The sequence below is a fragment of the Anolis carolinensis genome, chromosome 3 (genome assembly GCF_035594765.1).
Source record: "Anolis carolinensis isolate JA03-04 chromosome 3, rAnoCar3.1.pri, whole genome shotgun sequence".
NCBI lineage: Eukaryota > Metazoa > Chordata > Lepidosauria > Squamata > Dactyloidae > Anolis > Anolis carolinensis.
Genome location: NC_085843.1, coordinates 111,690,394 through 111,714,748, shown reverse-complemented (window position 1 = coordinate 111,714,748; position 24,355 = coordinate 111,690,394). Strand labels below are relative to the sequence as shown.

At 38.2% G+C, this 24,355-nt stretch overlaps 1 protein-coding gene across 2 annotated transcripts in view; it reads right to left on the bottom strand.

The window, feature by feature from the left end:
• The window catches only part of atp10a (ATPase phospholipid transporting 10A (putative)), a 168,001-nt gene that overhangs the window by 79,974 nt on the left and 63,672 nt on the right, over window positions 1-24,355 (bottom strand). For both annotated transcript variants that reach the window (XM_062975364.1, XM_008107099.2), the window contains exon 2: window positions 15,186-15,390. In XM_062975364.1, the coding sequence (XP_062831434.1) occupies window positions 15,186-15,390 (205 nt within the window). The remainder of the gene's footprint in view (window positions 1-15,185; window positions 15,391-24,355) is intronic.

Genomic DNA, 24,355 nt, shown 5'->3' with positions numbered 1-24,355 from the left:
TCCACTCTTTCTTTGTGAAATGGAAGTGTGGCTGCAAGCTGTTCAGATACAGCCGCTGACAGTGTTGGCAGGAGAATTTTTATTCATCAGTGTGAGTGAGCAAAGACATTAACCAAGACCTTGTTGTGACTGCTTTGCAAGCGCAATTGCAAGCTTCACACTGATCAAAGCCATGCCATTCTTTACATTTGTCATCCTACTTCAGCAAGCAAGTCTCCTGCTGTGTCAATGTTCTGGTGAACTAACAACGTGCAATTTTTGATTTTTTAAAAAAGGTGATGTTAACACATTACAGATGGATAAATTCAATAATGGAAGACAAGAATCTGCAAGACCTGATTGGGTGACTGGGAGATCTCTCATTCATAAATTGAAGTCAACTTGATGGCAGTTGACAACAAAAACAGGAATGTGATCAAAAACAAGTCTTCTTTTAAAGGAGGGGGATGATTCTAAACACACAATACTTATTCTGAACACATCTCTAGTTCTGCGATGATTTAATGTCTCTCAAGCTTTATTCCCATTTCTTATTTGTCCCCTTGTCAATTCAAGCAGCATCTCCCTTACTTGTTCCTTCATTGTTCAAGCTGAGTTGTATCCAATAGTGAGAAAGTTGGAAAACAATCCCACACAGCTTGAAAAAGTTACTTCCTGTGAGACACCTTCTACATCCCCCACTGCTAACACAGCCAATTGTTTTAACCCAAGTAAGCAATTTTCCAAGATCGGGAACTCCAGTGGTTTATGATCCTTACAAATCCCAACCAGTCTTCTTAGAGAAAAATGTTGTTTTTGACTGACTAGGAATTCTTCTCCCAGTTAGTGCTATAATTAAACACTACATAAACAAAACACACTTATCACGTCAGTAAAGTAGCAAGGCTTACTGCAGGGAAGATCGTACAGACCACTAGTTTAATCTGAGGGTCCTCCATGTGGAAGTTCAGGAATGACCTTTACCCAAGACTGTGCAAATTGGCAAGGGCAGATACTGCCCTGTGCAGCAAAACTCCTACTTATGGGGAGAGCAATTTGGATGTCTCCAAAATAATGTTTCCCACTCCTGGACTACTCAAAACTGTACACACTTTCTGCATTCTCTTCACAGCAGAAGAGTGACAAGTTGTAGTTTTACAAGGTCTTTGGTCCTCTCTGCATAAAAGAGCTGGCTCTTCATTAAACTACAAATTCCAGGATTCCACAGCATTCAGTCAGGGCAATCAGAGCATTAAAATGCTTTCTTTCTACAGTGTAGAGGCACCATTAGTTAGGAATCAACTACATTGAACACATGAAGGGGATTTATACATGCACACAATGTTTGTAAGAGTCTTCATATTTCAGGATGTCTGAATGATCATGAACAAGAAAAGTATGCTTCCCTTGTAAATAAGCACAATTAATAATGCCCCCCCCCCCCGGTTGAGCCCTCTCAATTAAAAAACATTTATGGCGTATGAGCCCATTTCTGAAAAAGCTACCTTTGGATCAGGCAGACGGAAGTTTCTGTTGGAGAGCAGCCAGCATTCCACTCCTGGGCACGGTGCTCCAGCAGGTGGTTGCTGGGCAACTCCAGCATTTCTTGGATGGGATTGATAGGCTGCTGGGAAACCTCACCTAGGTTAATAGATTTGCAAATCTGCCATATGGAATTCCTCCATCATTGTTAGTCTGTTCATGTCTGTGTGAGAGTGTGAGTGAGATGAGCCAGGATAATCATGCCAAAATTTTGTCCTCCAGAATTCCCACTTACAATTTTTCTCTCTTCAAAATCAGAGGTGGGTAAAGTGAATTATTTCGGCCCATGGAAAAACATTTTGTGCCCCCTGAAGCCCCCACAGCCCCATAATCTAACAATTCTTTTTTAAAAAATTATGAGCTTTGGACAGTTTTAACCACCAAACTAGGCAAAAACTCCTTGAACATCTGAATACATCCAACCCCCAACCAAACTTCTGCAAGCATCCAAGAACACTGTAGTATCTCCAAATACCTCCTTTTTCATCTGCAGCCCTTTTAAAAATGGTGGCTTGAAAGAGAGTGTAAAGAAAACTGAGTTATATGGCATGCTTTGGAAGGGTGTGATACAAAGGAATGTGTGGATGGAAAACTGACCCTTGCCCTCCCTGCTCAAAATAGAAAACACATGAGTGGATACTTGTGGGAAGGGATGGTTGTATGACCTACTAGATAGAGGACAGTCTTCTATATAATGAGATGTCAGGGGATGGGGCTAAAATCCCACATAGCCTTTTGTTTGAAGGTTTCATCTATTAGGTCCTGGTCTAATTTTAAGTGTAAAGAACAATAAGAAGCACGTGGATAGGATGATACTCAGATCAGGGTTGTTGTGTGTTTTCCAGGCTGTATGGCCATGGATATATGGTATATACTTCACATAGATGTGGGCCATAGATGTGGGCAAAACATCAGGAGAGAATGCTTCTGGAACATGGCCATACAGCCTGGAAAACATACAACAACCTTGTGATTTAAGCCATGAAAGCCTTCGACAACACATTATACTCAGATCAGTTTGTCACAGGATTATTTCTGTTTATATCAGGGCTAGGGAATATGTGGCATTCCAAAAATGCTGTTGGGTTACAACTCATATAAGTCCGGGCACAACCAATGGTGAAAGGTGACAGAGGGGCAGCTTACCAATATTAGGAAGTCCATATACCTTCAACTTTGCTTTGCATTACTATAATTCTTTCTAATTTTTAAGGTAGCCCAGAAGCGAAAATACATGTAAATTAAAAAATGGCATGAAAATATGCAGTCTTCCTCATCTTAGTGATTCATTTCTTTCTTTCTTTTTCTTCTTTTTTTTTGGTAATACACAAGTGACCATTTTGGCTCCTATATCTAAAATATGGGTCATTTTGTTCAATGTAAGAACTTCAGTGTTCCTCCTCCTCCTAAACATTACTCAACTATCCTTGTATTCAGCTCTCAACAAAAAAATAATAACTCAGCTTTCTTTACTGGAAAACAGAGAAGAAAAGGCAGGAAAGGAGGATCAATGTGTTTTCAGTATTACAGTGCAGGCTGTCTGGCCACCACACCCTCTGTAATTGCCTATGGAACATTTTATGTGAGCTGGAAATATTTTGTCAGCCACACTGTGAAGAGTGTAAGGCTGTTCTATTCCTTGTTTGCACTAGTCAGGTTTCATAAGAATGATGCATACTAGTGTTTTGAAAATTTTAGCCTATACTGGGAGAAAGTATTTACGTCCCCACTTCTCTGCAGTATATAAAAAGAAAGCTCTCACAACCCCCCCCCTTTTTTTTTTTTTTTTTTTACAAAAAACTGAACTGTACTCTCATGCCTGCATACTACTGTGCTACTTAAACTCCACCGATTTCCCTGGAATTTAATGATCTGTAGGAATATGGTTTGTTTCTGGAGACTCTTGTAGGAAGAAAGAGTTGTTAACCAGGGGAGCCTTTCCAAACTATGAGCCAGGTCTAGAATATATTTCAACAAATTCAATTTAGGAGAAGTTGCTATCAGAAAAGTGCACTAAAATTTGAAAGGCTGGTTTGTGACTGCTCTCTCCACAATTTGGCCATGGGGGAATGCAAACTCATTGCTTGAACATTTTTTTCACACCTGTCAGCATGCCTGGAACTTGCTGCAATCAGAAATGTCCCAGTGTGTTAGGAAAGTATAAAGAGAAAACAGAACTGATAGGAAGATTCCTTCATCTCCCACCCTCCTGGGCAGATATAGGAGAAAGAGGGTGAGAGAGAAAAAGGGGGGAGATGTAGTCCTTTCTAGGGATAAAATTGGGCTTTGGGGAGTATTTCTTCTGAGCTATGGAGAGGCAGTGGCTGTTAGCTGAGTTGAGTCAGCTAAGCTGAGTCAATGGTGTCAAACTTGTAGTGTTTTGGGCTTCAGCTCCCAGAATTCCTTACCATTGCACAAGCTGATTAGGGTTTCCAGGAGTTGGAGTCCCAAACATCTGGAGGGTCACAAGTTCGATACTTCTGTTCTAAGTGAAGCAACACCGCTTGCATCTGATAGATTCCAGTTCACAAAAGCTTGGGCTTAATGTAAGTTCTTAACGTACTAGAGTTCATTGTATGGTAGTGAATCACATACCTCTACACAGCTGCAATCCTCAAAATGGTAGACAACACGTACCCGCTCTCTCTATGTGCACATTGGTTATGGTGATTATTGGTAGAGGAGGGATGCTTGTTACAAGACCTCATAATTCTTGAAAACCTTTGGGAGGCTCAACTTCAGCTTGCATATGCCATTGACAAGTGCCAGAGCCTTCACACTTCTTCTCTATCACAGGTGCCAACACCTATCATCTAACTGTCTACACTTAGTAGACAAGTTACCTAATGGTCTACACAGGGACTTCCAAAATACCTACCAGAAAAAAAAACCTTCTCTGCTCTCTCATTCAACTTTCTCTAATTTTGGGGAAAGCTATGCTTGAATAAAAGAACACTACAGTATTTTAATTTTGTTGGTAACAGGTTCACAGTCTACCTTGTCCAAACAACTCTCATTTGAACATTCCTGCCTTGTGCTTTATAAATATCCTTTCCACATTCCTTAGCACTCTGTTATTCATTAGAAGCTATTCTCAAATTCCCTAAGATTTCAACTGTTTATGTTATTTTACAGACCACCCTCAACCTTACCTGCCAACTTTAGACTCTGGTCTACTGACTTTCTTTCAATGGAGGGGAAAACTTGTATTTGAGTAAAGCCTGAGACAAATTCTGATATAGGGTTATGTTAAATCAGGAATGAGAAGACATGTGGCCCTGCAGATTGTTCTCAACTCCAGCTCCTATCAATTCTTACTAGTTCAACCAGGGATGAGAAATGATGGCTGGATTTTTTTTGTTGATATGAGGTTTGTTGCATTGGTAGAAACTGGTTAAGATTAATGGTGATTTGTATTCAGACAACAGAAATATGTGATGTTACTTTAAATGGCATGAAGCTTCTGTCCCTTCACAGCTGCAGTGGAAAAACATGGGCACGAAGGACACAAAACTATTTTTAAGCCCTTTCAATAGAATTATCTGTGTGAATTAGCTCAGTATTTGAAAGTAAATTGGGCAGTGTCATTCCTTTAAAATAAGTGTAGGCCCTCTAGATGTTGCTGGACTTCCACTTCCATTCCCCATAGCAAGAACGGGTAGAATATCTGTAGTTTCATGCCATCTAAAGGGACACATTTCCCACACTTTTGCTTTAAACCAAAGTTTTCTCAAACTTTTTCAGCCATGGAGCCTTTTTTGAAGAAAAAGTTTCTTGTTGAGCCCAAGAAATGTTTATCTTATATATATATAATATTTGCAGTAAAATAAGGAATAATCATGCCTTCAATTGAGTATCTTCTTAATATGCAAGGACACAATGAAGATAGGCGAGAGCTCAGAAAATGGTCATGAAAAGAGCCAGTTGTCATTTTTTCTAGTGCTGCATACATGCTAGGTAAAAAATACGAACGCACACATATGGTAACATATGATCTGCTTGCTGGAATTTTATATTCAAGCTTTCTGCACATTTTGTTCTATTTCATTTGGTGAAAATTCAAAAAACTCAGGAAACAGTTACGTAAAGTTCCATTTAAATTAAAGTTATATTAGCAGTCTGAGTCATTCTGCACACATCACTGAATGAGATCCATCACCGAGAAATAAAACAGCATTTAAAAGAAATAAGGAATCATAAGGTGGGAAATGTTCATGCATTTAAACCTGAAGTCCACTCTTTCACAAAGTGAATTTTAAAAAGAATATTTTATGCTAAGATTTTCAACAGAAAAGCCTTCTTTAGAATTGCCAGACTTTCAGTAAATCACACCTTGTTTTTTTTAATGCAATACCAGGTTGTCAGATTTGTTTAAAACCATATTCCAAAGGCATACTTTTTAAATCTTGTCTGTATTGCTTGAAAAAAACCACACTTCTGTGTGTCTCACACCCTCCAACTGTCCCAGTTTTGCAGAGACCATCCCAATAAATGCAGTATCATTCCATTTTTGCAAATACCTTAAAAATATCCTATTTTTTCTCTCTTCCTCAAACTTCTCCCTAACTCATTTCAGGTGATAAGAACTGAGTTCAAAGTGAAATACAGTAACAATTTACACTCAATTAGTTTAGCAGAGTGGATTGGAGAAGAGGGGAAGGATTCTTGCCCTTTCCAGCAGGTTCAGACATAAGCAAACTGCTATATCTTCACCTTGCTGTTGCATCTTTTCTCCTTAATAACCTTTACCATCACGATCACACATTGATGTTGCTTGGCCATGTGTGTCTCAGTTTTCATCTGTGGGGTATTGGGGAGGGAGTGTCTAAACACAAGCAGAAAGACACTTATGTTTACGCAAGGGGAAGGGCTCTGATTTCTGAAGTCTGTTGGAACAGTTTTTAAAAGACTTTAAATATCCAGCCATTATTGTCTGGTGATTCCTCCTATCCACGTCATTTCATATATTCCTGAATCTGAAGAACATGGGTTTATTTTAATAAGAACTGGCTGTGACCGAAGCTATGCACATCATTGCTCTCACAGAAGAAGGCTTTTAAGTGCATATCTTGTCCATGTCTCATTGGGAATTCTACAGAATTATGACTACATCCTCTTTTGAAACAGATGGAGGCAACCCCAATGTCCTATATCAGCTTTCAAAACATTTTGGAAACAGTGGTATTAGAGAGCTGTTTTACACATGCCTAAAGATTTGGTCTTTTCTTGGAGGGCTGATTTTAACACAGGTTGAATCCAATGCCTCTCTTCCTGCCCTGGTATTGGAGAATAAAAAGGAAACACTTTGTTGCTTCTATTGGCAACCAAAACTTCATATAACGATTGGGCCAGGCATGGGCAAATTTCGGTCCTCCAGGTATTTGGGACTTCAGCTCCCATGATTCCTAACAGCTGGTAGGAATTGTGGAAGGTCAACTGTATGGCACTCATAAGAAAGTGAAGCACATCCAATTTCTTCTACTCTGGAGGGGGGAACATGAACCACTAAATTGAAAGTATAACTTCCTGATGGTAAGAACTGTTCAATAGTGGAACAGACTACCTCAGAAGATGAAGGAATTCATTCACTGGAGCTTTTAAACATAGGTTGAACTGCCACATCTCAGGGGTATTTTAGCAGTGGATACCTGCTCTGTCTGGGGGCTTGACTGTATGGCCCTTGTGATCCCTTCCATGTCTGAGTTTAGATTCTAAACTCAGTTATATCTTTTTTTTTAATGTGAAAGTCTGATGGCAGGATTCTTTCATTTCCTCCCAATTAATTTGAGATGCTAAAATGTCTGAAAAGCAGGATGGCAAGACAGCAAGTAAAGGAAAGAAGGAAGGAAGGGAAAGAAAGAATAAATGTTAAGCCTAAAGTGTCACAACCCCTGCATGCACGAGGACTTCTCCACATCAGGAACAAGTGATATTTCCTCGCATTGCATGCAGAAACTCTGGTTGATCTCTTATTTGCCAGCTGCATAGTGTAAAATTACATTAGCAAAGTTGCAAAGGGGTTATGCTGGATCATACTATTGCTTAGAATTTGGCAGACACTTACTGGGTCGTATGTAGTTGTTGACAGCTTGCCTGCACTAGGGATTGCTTTTGCATAATGTTCTGAGCAATACAGCTGCTTCTACAGTGGTATTTATACCAGCATAAAGCACTAACTGGATTCTGACCCATGCGAATACATTTGTAAGCAGCTGCAAATCAGACTTTTTTTAAAAAATAAAAACCCCCAAACAGGTTTTTCAATTATGTTATTTTAATCAGATTCCACCACTCCTTGCCTCATTTTTAAATGTTTGTATTTTTTAAGTGTCAAAACATTCTAAATTCCATGAGCTAAGGTATTTTTTCAGGCAAAAAATGAAACTGTATCTAAATGGTATCTCTTATAGTAGTAATAAAATAATAATGATAATAATAATAATAATAATAATAATAATAATAATAATAATTTGTTTCTATCCCGCCTTATCTCCCAGAAGGGACTATTCTACATATAGTCAGGCCTCCGAATCTGCCTCTAATGGATTCAACTATCCACAAATTGAAAGGGTTGTTGTGTGTTTTCCGGGCTGTATGGCCATGTTCCAGAAGTATTCCAGAAATACTTCTGGAACATGACCATACAGCCCGGAAAACACACAACAACCCTGTGATTCCGGCCATGAAAGCCTTCGACAACACACAAATTGAAAATGTTCCGAAGTCTTGAATGTGCCATTTTATATAAATAATACTATTTTACTATATCATACTATACACTGAAATAAAGTATACAGATGTTATAAGAAAAAAACCTGCTTTTTTTTTGCACAGAAAGTTTTCTTTAAAAAAATTATAAGCTCAGGGTCAGACTACACCTCACTATGTGATGGGTTAACAGGACAGAACTTCAGTCGCACCAACATAATTTTCTTTAAAAAGTTTTTAAATTAAAGCATGCAGATGATAAAGAGTAAATTTCCCCCTCCCCAGTCTCAGTTCTGATCTAGAACAGGGTTGCCAATATTTACTTTGCAGGATTTTTTCAATGCTATAAATAATGGTGTGTAAACCTTTAGACGCATTGCAAACTTACGGAAAAAATTGATTGGATTATAAAATACCAGTGTTTTAAATTGCCATTACTCACATACATCTCCTATTCCCACCAAATCTCTTCATTTTATTATCTCCTTCTTGTAAATCTAGAGAACAATGTTGTGCACAACATTATACATGTAAGTATGATTTGTCATATCCTGGAAAATTGGCAGTACGGTTTATGAAATCAAAACTATGCATGGATGCCATCACTAACTCCTTTGAGTGGTTGAATGTTAATGTGGGAGAAGTAATTACAGACATGACTATACAAATTAGCTATATTTTGGCAGAGAAGCTAGGTTTATTAGCATCCCAGCCATGGACTGTAACAATTGTATCCCCAGGATGAAACAACATGCTCAAGGCCCAGAAAAATAAGAAAGTATGCGCATATTACTGAAGTAAAACTATCTTTACTAATAGTTTTCCTTTTCAGTTTTCATTTCTATTCTCTGTATTCACCTTCCCTTGTTTAAAAATGAAGAAACTTCAGTTTAAAATGACAATTGCCCCACTGCAAACAATCAAAGCAGGGGATGGTTTTTAAACTGGGTTGACTCTGTCTCTGAGCTTCATTTCTGTTCCTGAGTGTGAATTCCAGACCATCAGGTTCACCATTCGACAAGAATGTTGGCTTGTGCTCAAGAGGATACATGGGGGTGGACACAGTAGGTAAGCTCAAGCTGTGGCTGCTACTACTACTACTACTCCATTCACACAACCAAAATTAGGGTTTTTTTAAAAAAAGATCTGAGTATTTACAACAGTATTCTATGGTATGCTTCTACTGGAGGTTACTGCTTCTTAAACTGTGAGTTCCAACCCCTAATGGAGTCCCCTTAGCTCAATGTTGAGGTCATGAAAAAACTGGCAACAGTAAAAGGTTTCTATTTACACAAATCTGTTAGCAACAACATGCATTATTTACAGTGGATTCTGCAGAAAATGCTTCAGCTGTACTCCACAAAAAGGAAAATCAGCCTGTTTAGCAAACTTTGTAAATGTGGATTTATTATCAGCAAATTTTTGATTTTATACCTATTTTATATGCCTAAACATGTCATGGGTGGAAAAAAATTAAGGAGCTCTTATCTAGGGAACTGCCATTCAGCAGGGACCAAAAAGCACGTAATCAACGTCCTTAATGAAGGATGCTGGGAAAGGGTAGTGGAGACATAGAGGCTGCTATCTAATAGCACTATGAAGGAGATGTAAACCCCACAATTTAGTAAAGATGGCTAAAATCAAGGTCACTAGGCTTAGTTAGCTCGTAATATCTCCAGTAAGGACACTGGGCTCCCATCTTCTTTGACCATCATGCAGTGCTATTGACCTTTATACCTCCAGTGAATCAGTTAAAAATGTGTGACTGTTTATTGCCATATTTCACCAAATCTAATATGCGATTGAGCAGCAAGGCACCATCAAATATAATAATAATAATAATAATAATAATAATAATAATAATAAAACTTTATTTATACCCTGCCACCATCTCCCCAACGCCCTTTTTAAAATTTCAATTTAGAAAAAACCCTCAATATCTTTATAATATTTTTAGAATTTTCCTCTGCATGAACAAACCTTATTTTTGTTTCAAATGGGCTTTGTAGTGCAATCTTTCCTGTGGGGTGAGGAGTGTGTGATAAAATCCGTAAGTCATCTTGTCTGTGTGAGTCTATTTTCCTAACTCTGTGGGCCAGTTGGGGAGTCAGGGAGCTGTGTTTAGTTCAGCCAGACAGGTACACAATCTTCTGGCTGAGGACATAATGGTGAGGACTGGCAGAGTTGTTTGGGCTGGATCCCTCCTCCTCCTCTCTTGGAGATAAGCCAATAAAAAGGATCTGATCCCAGATTTTCTGCTTATCTCAGGTTATATGGCAGTGGAGACACATATAATCCAGTTTAAAGCAGATAATCTGTGATCAAATCCTGGGATATAGGGCAGTGTAGAAGGGGACTTAGGTGCTATTACTTGGAAGACACCCCATTTTTGGAGCTCCTAAAACTGAAAAGCGCACCTTAGAATAATTGAAATACAGTATTTATAAAAGTACAATGCACAATAATAAGATACAATTCTCTGCATTCATGTTAACAAAAAAAACCCCATAAAAACATAGGGCGTTGGACAAAAAGAAGCATCTTTGCATCATCAGAGAAAATGAAAGAAAAAAACCCCCAAATAATCCCACAGTAGTTAACCTAGGAATGTGAAGAAACAAAAGTCACACAGCACACAAAGAAGGAACAGCAAGAGATACAACTTTTAAAAGTGAGTCAAAGAAAAAGGTTAGTAGAAAATTGTAAGGGAGAGAGCTCCATACCTTAAGGAGGCAGAAGTGAGGAAGCACTGGGATGAAAGGTATGACAGGGAGAATTTTTGTCACTGAAGAAAATAATTGGTAGCAGTCAACGAACTGGAGAAAGATTGATTCTAGAGAATCTAACAAAGATCTTCAAGAATCAACAAAGTGTAAAGTCTCTCTAAGACTCCACTAACACCTAATGAGATTTCAGGTCTAAAGAGGAATACAGGACTCCCTGCCCTTTCACGTGCCATTTTTACTTGGATAACAAATACATGGCACTGTATCTAAGAAACAAGTCAGTCTCACCTTCCCTATATTGTACTGTCTCTCACACTCTATCTATAGTAATAGAGTGGTAGTAATAGTAGCAGCTGCAACAAGCCTAATGATAAAAATAATTCAGCAGAGATTATAATGCAATTCTCCCATTACACACAATACTAATATTATATACTGTAAAAAGTGGGAACCCTTAGATTTGAGGGTAGGTTTTTAAAAGCATTTGAGTATATACATTATGAAGGACATTTGATACTTATTAACAGAATATATAATCTGGAACTGCCAATAATGGTGCTGATCATTGGGTATAAACTCTTTAGTGTCTGTGATATGTAAAATATTTTGGGGTAGAAATTCCCCTTCAGAAGGAATATATTGGTGGTGGTGGCAAAGACTTCATGCTAGTGACAACCATGAGCTCTGTGTTAGGTGCTTCATTCTTCAGGGATACAAATAGAAGGAGAAATTTCAAGATGGAAAACTAAATGAGTGGATTGCTTTATCTACCAACAACAATAGTACAAGTCTCCTTCTTAACATACTTACATCATCACCATTAAAAAAATCTCCCATAAATTGTTGGCAATAAACCATTAGTTTTTATCTTTAATAATTGTAACTTGAAATAATTTATTTAGTCTGCATTTGCCAGAAACTACTAAATGACTAGCCACTGTTTTATTGATGAGTGCATCTGGTATTGGTATAGTTAGTATTTACAACACACTACTTTAAATGCCTAATTAATTAATTTCCCATTTCTCTAACCACATTATTTATTAACATCGAATAGTTTAAAAATCTTTCATCCCAATCTTGAATTCAAGGTTAAAATCTATTAAAATCAAATCTCATCAAATGAATTGAATTATTATGTACCAAACTTATTCTATCTCTATAGCTCCTGTTAAAAAATGATTTTTTATAAATGTTCTGGCTAATGTTTATGTTACTTTTCAAAACCCAGACCCATAAATACTGCCTGCAGTACTTATCAACTTGATTAGAAAGGTTCTTCTCACACTTAGAAAACTGCAGAGAAGTGCTAACAGTTATAATTTCCTAAAAACTTTAGCTACTGCTGCTGAAATGAATACTGCTTTATGACAAACCCTTGATATGTTGAAATAGGAGGGGATATCTATAAAAACAAAACTGTCCCTTTGACTTGTGACAGATCATATGGTCCATAGCCAGAAAAAATCAGGGGGGGGGATTTGAAATAATATTTATTTTTTAGTGAATCATAAAGAGCAGGTCCATAACACAAAATAATTAAAATTCTATATTCTTTGTACAGACTTAATTAAATTAAATTTCCATTTTAGTTACTAAGTTTCAAGTCTTTAAAAACCTGAAAATGACACTTAATTGGTAATTTAGTGTTATAAACGAATACCACACTGCCTGTTGGAAACACTTGAAAACTGTGTCAATACACCAGAAATCAGGCTCCAAAAATAAATTTCAGTGGACAATCAAGAGAGCAGGTCCAGTTAGTCTTTCTTGCCCAATTGTGCTTCTTATGTATGCTTTCAAATGTTTAAGAGTTGAAAACAACCTTTCATTTGTAGCTGTTGACACTGGCAATGTTGCAAAAATCTAAAGAAGTTTCTAGTGCATTTGATTATTTTTCTGCAGGTGTAATCTTTTCTTCATTTTCTACATTACAGGTCAAACTTTTTCATCAGTGTGTCAATATCCTAAAGGTATTCATTGTAAAGCTCTGTGCATTTGTTCAGGTTCAATTTTAAATGGCAACAAGTAATAGGGAGGACAACCTTGCAGTTCCTGAACTATCTCCCTTTGCCTTATAAAATTTTCTTAAAGCTGACTGAAGTAAAAATCCAGAAATGGGATGTACACATTTAGTCTATAATATTCCATTGGTGTTGGTGAAGTTGCCTGGATGTTGCTTTGACAAGTTTGCCTTGAACAGATGCAAGGAATTCCAATTTATCCACCCATAGACTCCATCTTGCTGTGTCAAAAACCTCCTGAAATTCTTTCACAGACTGTGTGCATCTCCCTGACTTTTTCCTAAGAGACTGCCGGCATGTTGCAGACTACAGAAAATGTCCACATCTAATCTTTGTAATGTTTTGCTAAGCTGAAAGGATGATGACAGAAGCTTTCTTAGGATGTGTATGGTTGCTACAAATTCAGCTTTCAGAACAGCTAAAAGAAGGTGTCCAGCTTGGGAAGAAGTGTCACTGATGTATAAAGGACTCCCTTTGAGTTCTTTAAGTGTTCTCACCACCATACAGTACCATTCAACAAAATGTAAAACTGCATCATGTCACTTATCCCAACAAGCAGCAGTTTTTTATATCTTTCTTCAACAGTTGCAGTATGATGGATGATGCTCTGAAGAAATTGTACACAGATGATAGTGTTCCTTGGCAGTTTCTGACAGGAATTCTGCAAGTCTTTGCTAAGGCTAGATTTAGTGTGTGAGCATTGCAGTGGATGTAGACAGCCACTGGATACCTCTGCATTGGATACCTATAAATGTTTTTCTTATGGAGTTTAATCTCGGGAGTCCAATTCTGATGTCAGTTTCAGTGGATTATGTTGTCTTCGTGTAAAAAATGTTGATTAAACTTGATTGCTTCCACTATGTCTGCTACTGCTGCTATTGCAATGTAAATTGGCATCAAGGTAATGAAAGTGTGAATAAATTATCAACATTTGGTTGAGATAGTGCTTGCAGTTCCAAAGGTATTCTACTTTTTTTTCCTTCTCATAGACTTAGCATGGGGATTTGGTTAACCAGTTAAAATTCATAAGTAAACCAGTTTTTTTAACCTAAACATTTTCAGTTAAACTCATACACCCACCCCCCCCCCCTTGGCTATGGGCTTGCGTATGAGTTGACCATGCATGATAGCACTAAAGAGAAAGAAAAAAATGTCATTATGTTTTCTAAACAAGCATCAGATAGCCAAAGGCAGAGTAAGAAAGCCCTTTTTTGACGATTTTTCAAAAATCAGGTACTAAATAAAAAAGAATAACTGATATTTGGTAATCAGAATTTCACTTTCAACATAATGATCTGGCAGGTTGAAGTGTTCCAAAGCAGTCTGGAAAATTATTATTTTTAAAAAAACTACAACAACTCAGATACACCCTCTGCCACTTTGGCCAACTGAGGCATCCTGGGAGCTTTAGTGCAAAGAGATAAAACATTGAAATTGATCAGATGACAGGAGATCTTAGCTATGTCCTTAATATTACTGGATCAACTAGTCAACTACGCTTTATCTCTAGATACAATCTATTGTTCTAGTAAGCTAGTTGAAGTTTGGTGAAACTGAAAACTGATAAACCATCCTCTTTCTTCCCCCTACATCTAGGATTAGTAGAGACTTAGTTGTTTTGATGCCCCCCTGGCATGAAAGTGTTTATTAGTCCTTTTTTTTGGAAAAAAAATCATGGTTTGGAAATGTTACTATTTGAACTATAACTCCCAAAATCCCCTGGTCAGCATGGCCAGTCTGGGAGCTATATTTAAACAAAAACAACAGAAAAGTTTCCAAACTCTGTAACTTATTTATGATTCCAGCTTAATTTCCATGAGCTCAAAGTAGCAGAGAAGGTTCTTTCTCCTTCTTTGAGTTTATCATTACAACAAACCTAAGAAGCAGGTTTGTGTGAGAGTGGCTCAAATGCATCAAAGGAGGCTCTGAACTTGCATTTCTGCAGGTACAGAAAACTGATTGAGATCTGATTTTTTGATACTGTATCCTCCTCACTTGACTTAGTGATTCAGCTCTTCAGAAACCAGATTGTTTCCACACTATAAAAGCAAGGGAGTTTGTGATGTCGGGGCTTCATGATAGGGGCGTGGCTGTAAAATAAGGTTTAAAAAGGAGAGCCCAGTGTTATTCTCCCTAATCCCCCTCCCCACGTCTGATGAGGTCCTTCATATTCTTCAAACACACATATTAAAACAAATTAACGTACCAGCTCCAAAAATCCACGTACAACTTGTCTCTGTTTCAAGTTGGTTTCCCCATCCAGATTAGCTGTCTCAATGTGACACAGGCCATCAGGGTCACTCGAAGAAAGCAGCAATATATCAGCAGGAATGATTTCATTGCAACGGAGCTGAATGAAGTCTCCAACTTTCACTTCTTTCCAGTATCTTGTGATGTATTTTCTTTCAATCCTGGATAAAAAAAGTTAACATGAAATAGATCAGAAATATTTCTCAATAAATGTTCCTGAGACTTATTCTTACAAAATGTTGCAGGACAGGCCACCATCTGTGCTGCTCTAAAATTGCGGTAGTCAAGTCTATGACACCAGATGGTTTCTGGAAATTTCAAATCTCAAGGAATGAAACTGTCAACAACAGAAGGTTCACAATTCAGTTTCATGAGAATGGAGAGTGGCTACTTAGCCTGGGTCTAAAATTCTGTAATGGTATTAAGAAGGAATTTTGTGGGGAACAAGGACACCTAGTTGTCCACAATGAGATAAAACAGATAAAAAGTGGATGGCGTCAATGTACGGAGGATAGAGGAATAAGAGAGAATGGGCAGGAATTAAGAAACAGAAACCATAGGCAAGGGCTGGGGATGGTGGGTCAGGGAACCCAATATGAAAATATGTAAGACAAGCACTGCTATAAGTGCAGTGTGGTGTGGAGGATGCAGGCTTTCACAACTGATTTATGTGCACATATTTCTGTGCAAGTACATAGGAGAGAATGATTTATGAAAAAGACGCCAGGGACCAAAAAATATATTTTCAGCAAACTGCATTTATGACTTCTCTTAGTAATAAGAACTGGGGAAAATATGTTCAAAATCCTTATATATTCTCAGTTCTAAACAAGTAGAGCAAAAGCATGGAATATGCTGAGCCAGAGGATTCAGTATCCAAGGAACTGCACTTGCATTTCTAAACAGAAATATCCCAACCTTTGTGGCCATATAGCAGCAATATGGATGATGTAGCCCACCAGATGGTATCAGACTAAAACTCCCACCATGTACAGTTAGCAACTATCTGCAGATTTCCTATCTGTTTGTTATTTTCACCCTCTTCTTTTTCACGAAGTACTCCACAACCATTATTATCTTTCTTCATATAGCTTGTATTTAATTAATTAATTAATTAATTAATGTATCCATTAGATCATGAACAAATATTTGTGAATATATTGTGATATATTCTCTGCTAAACCTTGTGGGAATATGGAAATGGTTGTTGCCTTGCCAATTTAATTACAGCAGGCCCTCCACATTTATAGGTATCATTTGGGTGGATTTGATTATTTGCACATTTGATTAATATGTTCCCTCTAAGAATCTTTTGGCTTCCCATCATGACTCTATCAACATCTGCAATAGAGTTACACTGGAGGACTTAGATTCCTAGAGAAAACTCTACTCTAGAATTCTGTAGAGTTGCTAGCATATTTCTATGGTCAAAATACAGATGTTAACCATAGAGTTGTACTGAAGTATCTAGATATTTTTAGAGATATTTCTCTTGGGGTAAAAAACAGGCAAACTTCATAATTTTACTTCCATTATGGATCTGAATAAATCCAGTCAAATGTTGGGGAAAGAGTATGTTCACTTGGCAGGAGAATCCTGAATTCATTTCAACACAAATTAAACTACTCAATATATTATGAGATTATAGTAAGGATATAAGGCACCTAACTTAAAAAAATTACCAGGGCTGCAATCCTACACAAACCTCTCTAGGAGTATGTTCTACCTAACTCATCAGACCTAAGATACATTATTTGCTGAGATTTAGCTCCCCATGGATACAAAAATGCATGGATATTTAATTTCATTATATATAATGGCATAATAATTTACTTTCTGGAATTATGTTTGAATATTTTCAAGCTGTGGATGGCTGGATTCAGAATCTGTGGCAAAAGGACTGACTGCACAATGAAGTAGGCATTTAGAAGACTGCAGTAGTGTAGTTATGATTACAGAAAGAATTCACTATATTTTTTCCTCAAAAGTGAACCTACCAACATAAAAGTACTAAATTAAGAAATGCTAGTTTTATCATTTGAATTCAGACTCCCTATCTTAATCTCAGTACAAGTATTAAATAATTTATCAATGGCTAATACAGATCTAGTTTGTGAATGGTCACTCTATTTTTCAGACATCTGAAGCTTAAACTGAAGTCCTTGTCTTTCATTCTCCTGCAATGTTTACATTTCTTTCCTCTGTGAGAGTGTGTTTATATCCCTGTCAGCTCAAGATCACATTCCATACATCTGAAGAAGCAGGCTTTGGTTGATAAAATCTTATGGCATAGTGCATTTGTCAGTCTTTGTCAGTGTAAACTGTTAGAACAGAACCGTTTCCGTCAACTTGCTCCCTCCAGATGTGCCTAACCACAACACCCATCATCTCTAGCCATCTCTAGCCAGCTGACTTGGGCTGGCGGAAATTGAGTTAAATATGTTGGAAGAGAATGAAACAGATGACTGAATCCCAAGTCCTTCCCTCTCTGCAGTACCAGTGTCTGAGAAGAGCCATCTAGTCAGTTAACAAAGATGAATGCCAGTATCATATAATTATCCAGCATAGGAGTCATGATGGAGTCTAGCCAGAGGTGCAACTTATGCTACTTGTTTAGCTTGTGGTATAATCCAGACAGACAGAATCAAAAACATTTAGAAAGATGTGGGCACAAAAAACAACAACAGCATTTTCAGCCACATAACAAGCAAAATTGCAGCTAACATCCTTGTGAAATACCTAAGAAAATTTCCTAAGTTGGCTTAAATATAAAAAAATATATTCCAGTACAAAATAGCTGCATTCCTACTCCTTCCATAACAACTATGAATTAATATTATTCCTTATAAGGAGAAAATATGAAGAGCCCAGAATGCGAAATGGAAATCTTGCAGCCAAAAATATACTATTGAAAATGCACTTGATTATAAATCACAAAGCCAGAGTCACTGTGATTATTCTGCTAAAAATGCAGACACAGAGCTAGTGTGGGAAAACGATATTCTTAGGTCTTTTAAGTTCTCTTCACATCTGTTAAGTAATTCATAGTCTCTGTACAGCGGTCACACTTTTTGTATTTTAACAGTGTTGAAGTATCATCACATGTCAATTCTTTTCCAGAACTTCGGATGATGAAGTCATTCTTTCGCTCTTAATTGAAACAGAGACCAGTAGTTACTGTTAGACTTGCAAAAGTATATTTGTCTTAGTGCCCCAGTTTATGGTACTATTTTCTGAGCTTAGGACTTGAGTGGAGTATGAAGAAATGTGGGCCACACTTGTTATCTTGGATTTAAGCATCTCTTTCATGACTTCCCTAACAGAGGAAAAAGACAACACCCAAGAGAGAGATTTTTAAAGAAGGGAAATCTTTTTGATAAAACTAAAAGGATATAAATGTGTGTTTGTGTATGTGGAAGGGGAGGAAGGAATAGTGCGGGAAGCGATAGAAACTTCAGTATAGCTTGACTAGGATATTAATGGACATGTTTGCTTTATAGCAGTGATTCTCAACCTGGGGTCCCCAGATGTTTTTGGCCTACAACTCCCAGAAATCCCAGCCAGTTTACCAGCTGTTAAGATTTCTGGGAACTGAAGGCCAAAAACATCTGGAGACCCCAGATTGAGAACCACTGCTTTATAGGGTTTCCAGAATCAGAGGTAATTTGCTTCTGAATGCCAATTCATTTAAAAAAAAACAACAGCAGGTGGAAGTAGTTTCCCTCAAAAGTATAAGGATGTTGTGTTACTAATGGTCCTGCATGTGGGTTTTCCATAGATATGTGGTTGATTACGATGGAAACAGAATGCAGGACAACAGATATTGCTAACCAGAAAAAGTGTTATTTGGGCTTTAGATTTTCAATCTGGATTTCCACAATTCTCTTGACTAAATCAGGCTGTATGGCAAAGGAAAGAGAATGCAGGGCTGGATGAAATTTTGTGCTGGTCTAAAATAGTTTTTTATCCCTTATCTTGTGAAGCATACAGGACAACTTTTCATTTAGAATACAACTGTTTATGTAAAATATTGGCAACACTCACACACATTGTGGGAGTTAAAGGGAGAAGAGAACAGAATGATGTGAGATATCAGCACTGAGCTGTACATATATCCCCTATTATCTGAGGTTATCACACTGCTGGTATCTCTATTACTTTCCCAACCATGGATCTTGCATTCACAGGTTCAACCATCAGTAGCTTGAAAATATTCTCCCCTTAAAAAAATAAAAAGGAAATCCTGCTTTTTCTAATTTTATAGGGGTGTGCACAATTTCGTTTTGGGTACTGAATTCAAACGATTTGGCAGATTTGGTTGCCGAATGTATGAAAACGAGCCTGGTGGGGGGCAGCCAAAGCCTTAGCTGGTACAGATCACAGCAGCTGGATCTTTTTGGCTAATGGGGGCTAATAATGGGGATCAATGGGGCTGAGAGGCACTCTACCTGAGGTGTGGGCAGGGCAGCCTCGCTAATGAGGAAAGCTGCAGATCTTACTTTGCTTTCTTCCCCAGCAGGCTCCTCCATCCCTTCCCCAAGCCCTCCCAGTCATCCATTGTCCTCCCCTCTTGTGGAGTGTGCTTGGATTTCAATTCCCAGAACCCCCTCTTGTGGTTTTTAAAAAAACATTATGGTAAAAACTTTAAACATTTGCAAAAAATTAGTGGATTAATGAAACATTTTGAAACTTGGCAGGTTTGTAGAAGATGTGGCCTATGAGTGGGGCCAGTTTCATGCTCTGTCTAAAATGACAGAGAAATTAGCTTCTAAAATTTCCCCACTGGCGCTAATGGGCCAAATCTTTTCAGCATGAAAACAGAAACACCTCCTGAATTTGGGAAGTTCCCTGAAAATGGAACTGGGAGGCAGCCAAAATCTTTCAATACCTGCTTCAAAAAATACCATCAAACTGATAAGGGCAAATATGAATATCTGTGAGTCTTTCATAATAAGTGTTGTCTCTATCTAAGGAGACCCAAGGTGAATTGGTAAGAGAGACATAAGCTACAGCTATAGGGAAAATCAGAATCAATTTCTCTTCATATAGACTGCATGAAAAATCCTATATTTTGTTCCTGTTTTGTTCCATTTTATGGTTGTTAACTGCCAAGTCACCCTATCATAAACAATCTTGATACCAGGTCTTGCATAATCAGGGCTGTGGCTTTCTTGATTAAATCTAGCCAGTTGGAAGGTGTTTTTCTCTCTCTTTTCCTACACATTTCTACATTACCAAGCATTATTTACTGTTTTAACGAGTCATGCCTTCTCTTGATTTGTCCATCATACATCAGTCTCAGTACAGGGCTGCGGTGGCGCAAGGGATTAAATCCTTGTGCTGGCTGAACTGCTGACCTGAAGGTTGGAGGTTTTTATCTGCAAGACAGAGTGAGCTCCCATCTGTTAGCCCTAGCTTCCCATGTGGAGACATGAAAGAAGCCTTCCAGAAGAATGGTAACACATTTGGGTATCCCCTGAGCAACGTCTTTGTAAACGGTCGATTCTCTCACACCAGAAGTAACTTGCAGTATGCTCTCAATTCGCTTCTAACATGATTTAAAAAACCAGTCTCAGTTTAGTCATCTTGGTATCTAAGAATTCAGACTTGATTTGATCTATGGTCCATTTATTTATTTTTAGTAGTGTCCATAGAACCTTTTTTCCAGCACCACATGCAGTCTTTCAGAGTCTGAATGCAGACTAGTCTTGAGTTTTATAGGTCTAAATTCATATTTTTTCTGTAGAATTTGAGCTATAAAATAATTTTTGAAAAAACAATAAAAGATGAGCTTCTGATCTTCATCTCTGAGCAGTTTCTCCGATCAGTTTTAAGTTTTGCTTATCTCACCATCTCATGGAAGGTGGGAAAAAGATTTGATCATCTTATCTTAGCAACATCCAAACAAATCTATTTGGTTCTTTGTGAATGCATTCAATAGAACAGTGCAGGCACACACTCAGCAGGTCTCAAATGGCACGTAGCACACTCTGGTAACTTTCAGAATCAAAGCAGAAGTTAGTTCCTGAACCCCACCCCAACTGCTGCCTGTTTGGTAGCTTTGGAAGAAACATTATCTCTGTTTCAAAAGATGTCAAATGCTTTGTTCTGCTACCCAAGGGAGATAAATAGTGGAACTAGAGGCGGCCTTCAGAAATGAAATATGCAGCTAGAAAAGCAACTGCTAAAGAATACAAGGAGGATGTGTACTAGAGATAACAACAATAAAGGTAATCTTGGAAACAGTTTGAAGCTTAAACTCAAATCAGATCATATCAACTAATGTGGGAAAGGGTTATGAGACAGCTATAAAGGCTGCAATCATAAACTCATTCATTTGGAAGTATGCTCCATGTAAATAAAATGGACTTATTTCTAAGTTTATGACCAAGATCTACTAGATTCTATTGTTTCAGCCAAGACTGGTGATCCATCCCACAGCCCTCTCTACATCTTAGAAATTAATATCAGAGGGTTGGGAAACTGCTTTAGGAATACCTAGGTACTCCAGTGCAACATGGGAGTATGCTGGGACTAAAAGCCACAAAATTTAATGTCATTCAGTCCTATCTGCAGTTTGAGGTAACTGTCACCTTGCTGAGAACCTACCCCCGGAAAATAGAACTTACTGTATTCACAAATGTTCTTGTCCCCAACATGAAATAGTGTCTTGATGCATCAAAACATCCTATCAGAAAATATAAACTGTAACACAATTTTCACACTTAATAAATCCATCATTTTATCATTTCCTAATTCAGCTTTTAAAATTCCCTGCACTTGAAAACAGCAAATGTTGGTGCAAGCGGGATTCTTTAAGCCTCTGCTTTAAATGTTACAGTGCACAAGTAAGGATTGCATTATTCACCTATAAGCTGTAGGTGAACAAATACATCCAAAATAACACATGAGTAATATTTTTCAGAACTACTACCGGTATGATGAAACCCTGGATACTAAAATAGTTTTAGAGTCCAAGCTTGTGGTGAGAACAGGGCAGGCTGGGGTGGAGAGGAGGAAAGCACTGCTTAGGTAAAACAGCAGGACTGAGACTAGTTCAGTCCTGCATTTGTTATTGTTAACTGCTGTCAAGACAACTTTAACCTATGGCTACTCTATGAATGAGACTCCTTCTACATTGCCATATAAAATCCAGAGTATCTGCTTTGAACTGGATTATATGGCAGTGTAGACTCGTATAATCCAGTTCAAATCAGACAATCAGACAACCAAGGTGAAAGAAGAAAGTGCATAAGCTGGGTTGCAGTTAAACATCAAGAAAACCATGATCATGGCAACTACACCTATTGATAACTGGCAAATAGAAGGAGAAAATGTGGAGGCAGTGACAGACTTTATATTTCTAGGTGCAAAGATCACTGCAGATGCAGACTGCAGCCAGGAAATCAGAAGACGTCTACTTCTTGGGAGGAGAGCAATGGCCAATCTTGATAAAATAGTGAAGAGTAGAGACATCACACTGGCAACAAAGGTCCGCATAGTCAAAGCAATGGTATTCCCCATAGTAACTTATGGTTGCAAGAGCTGGACAATAAGGAAGACTGAACGAAGGAAGATAGATGCTTTTGAACTTTGGTGCTGGAGGAAAATCCTGAGCGTGCCTTGGATCGCAAGAAGATCCAACCAGTCCATCCTCCAGGAAATAATGCCTGGCTGTTCACTGGAGGGAAGGATATTAGAGGCAAAGTTGAAGTATTTTGGCCACATCATGAGAAGACAGGAAAGCTTGGAAAAGATCACGATGCTGGAGAAAATGGAAGGAAAAAGGAAGAGAGGCCGACCAAGGGCGAGATGGATGGACGGTATACTTGAAGTGATGGCTTGACCTTGAAGGAACTGGGGGCAGCAACGGCCGACAGGGAGCTCTGGCATGGACTGGTCCATGAGGTCACAAAGAGTCGGAAACTACTATGCAATTGAGCAGCAGCAGCAATCTAGGTTATATGGCTTGGTAGTAGGGGTCTGGGAGACCTCCAGCCCCCTACTCTCAACAGGCCTTCTCCAGTCTCGCAAACAAAGGCTTGCTCTGATTGGGTCTATCCATCTGTAATACCGTCTTCTTCTTTTCCTACTGTCTTCTACCTTACCAAGCATTACTGACTTTCCTAGGCCCCTTCTACACTGCCATATAATCATGATTATCAAAGCAAAGAATCCACATTATCTGCTTTGAACTGATTAAAGGTAAAGGTTTCCCCTGACGTTAAGTCCAGTCATGTCTGACTCTGGGGGTTGGTGCTCATCTCCATTTCTAAGCCGAAGAGCCAGCGTTGTCCGTAGACACCTCCAAGGTCATGTGGCCAGCATGACTGCATGGAGCGCCATTACCTTCCCGCCAGAGCGGTACCTATTGTTCTACTCACATTGGCATGTTTTCGAACTGCTAGGTTGGCAGAAGCTGGAGCAACAGCAGGAGCTCACTCTGCTCCCGGGATTTGAACCTGGGACCTTTCGGTCTGCAAGTCCAGCAGCTCAGCGCTTTAACACACTTCACCATCGGGGCTCCTTGAACTGATTATATGAGTCTATATTGCTATATAATCCAACAAATTATCTGGATTTTGAACTGATTATATGAGTCTATATTGCCATATAATCCAACGAATTATCTGAATTTTATATGGCAGTGTAGAACGGGCCCTAGTGAGTCATGTCTTCTTATGGTGCATACAAATTATGGCAGACTGTTTAGTGATCTTAGTTTCTAGGGAGAGTTTGGGATTGATTTGCTCTATGATCAATTTATTTGTCTTTTTAGCAGTTCGTGGTGTCATAGAACTCTTCCCCAACATCACATTTCAAATGAATTGATTTTATTCCCACCGGGAAGCTATACTATTTACACAATGCTAAGTGAATTTATCCAGACCACCATAAACTGTAACAAGTTTCAAATCAAAGATTCACTAATAAAGTGTAATTCCATCCCATATCCGATAATGACTTGCAAATGAAATGTTTATTGAATAACTGAATTCACTACTTAAGACCAAAGTTATGGAGCCCATTTCTTGCATCTCTATGAAAATGAGAGTACCTTTAAAGAAGTCGCTTTCCATTGTTTGGAAAGATCTGGGTATTTTAACAGTTGGAAAGGAGGATAAG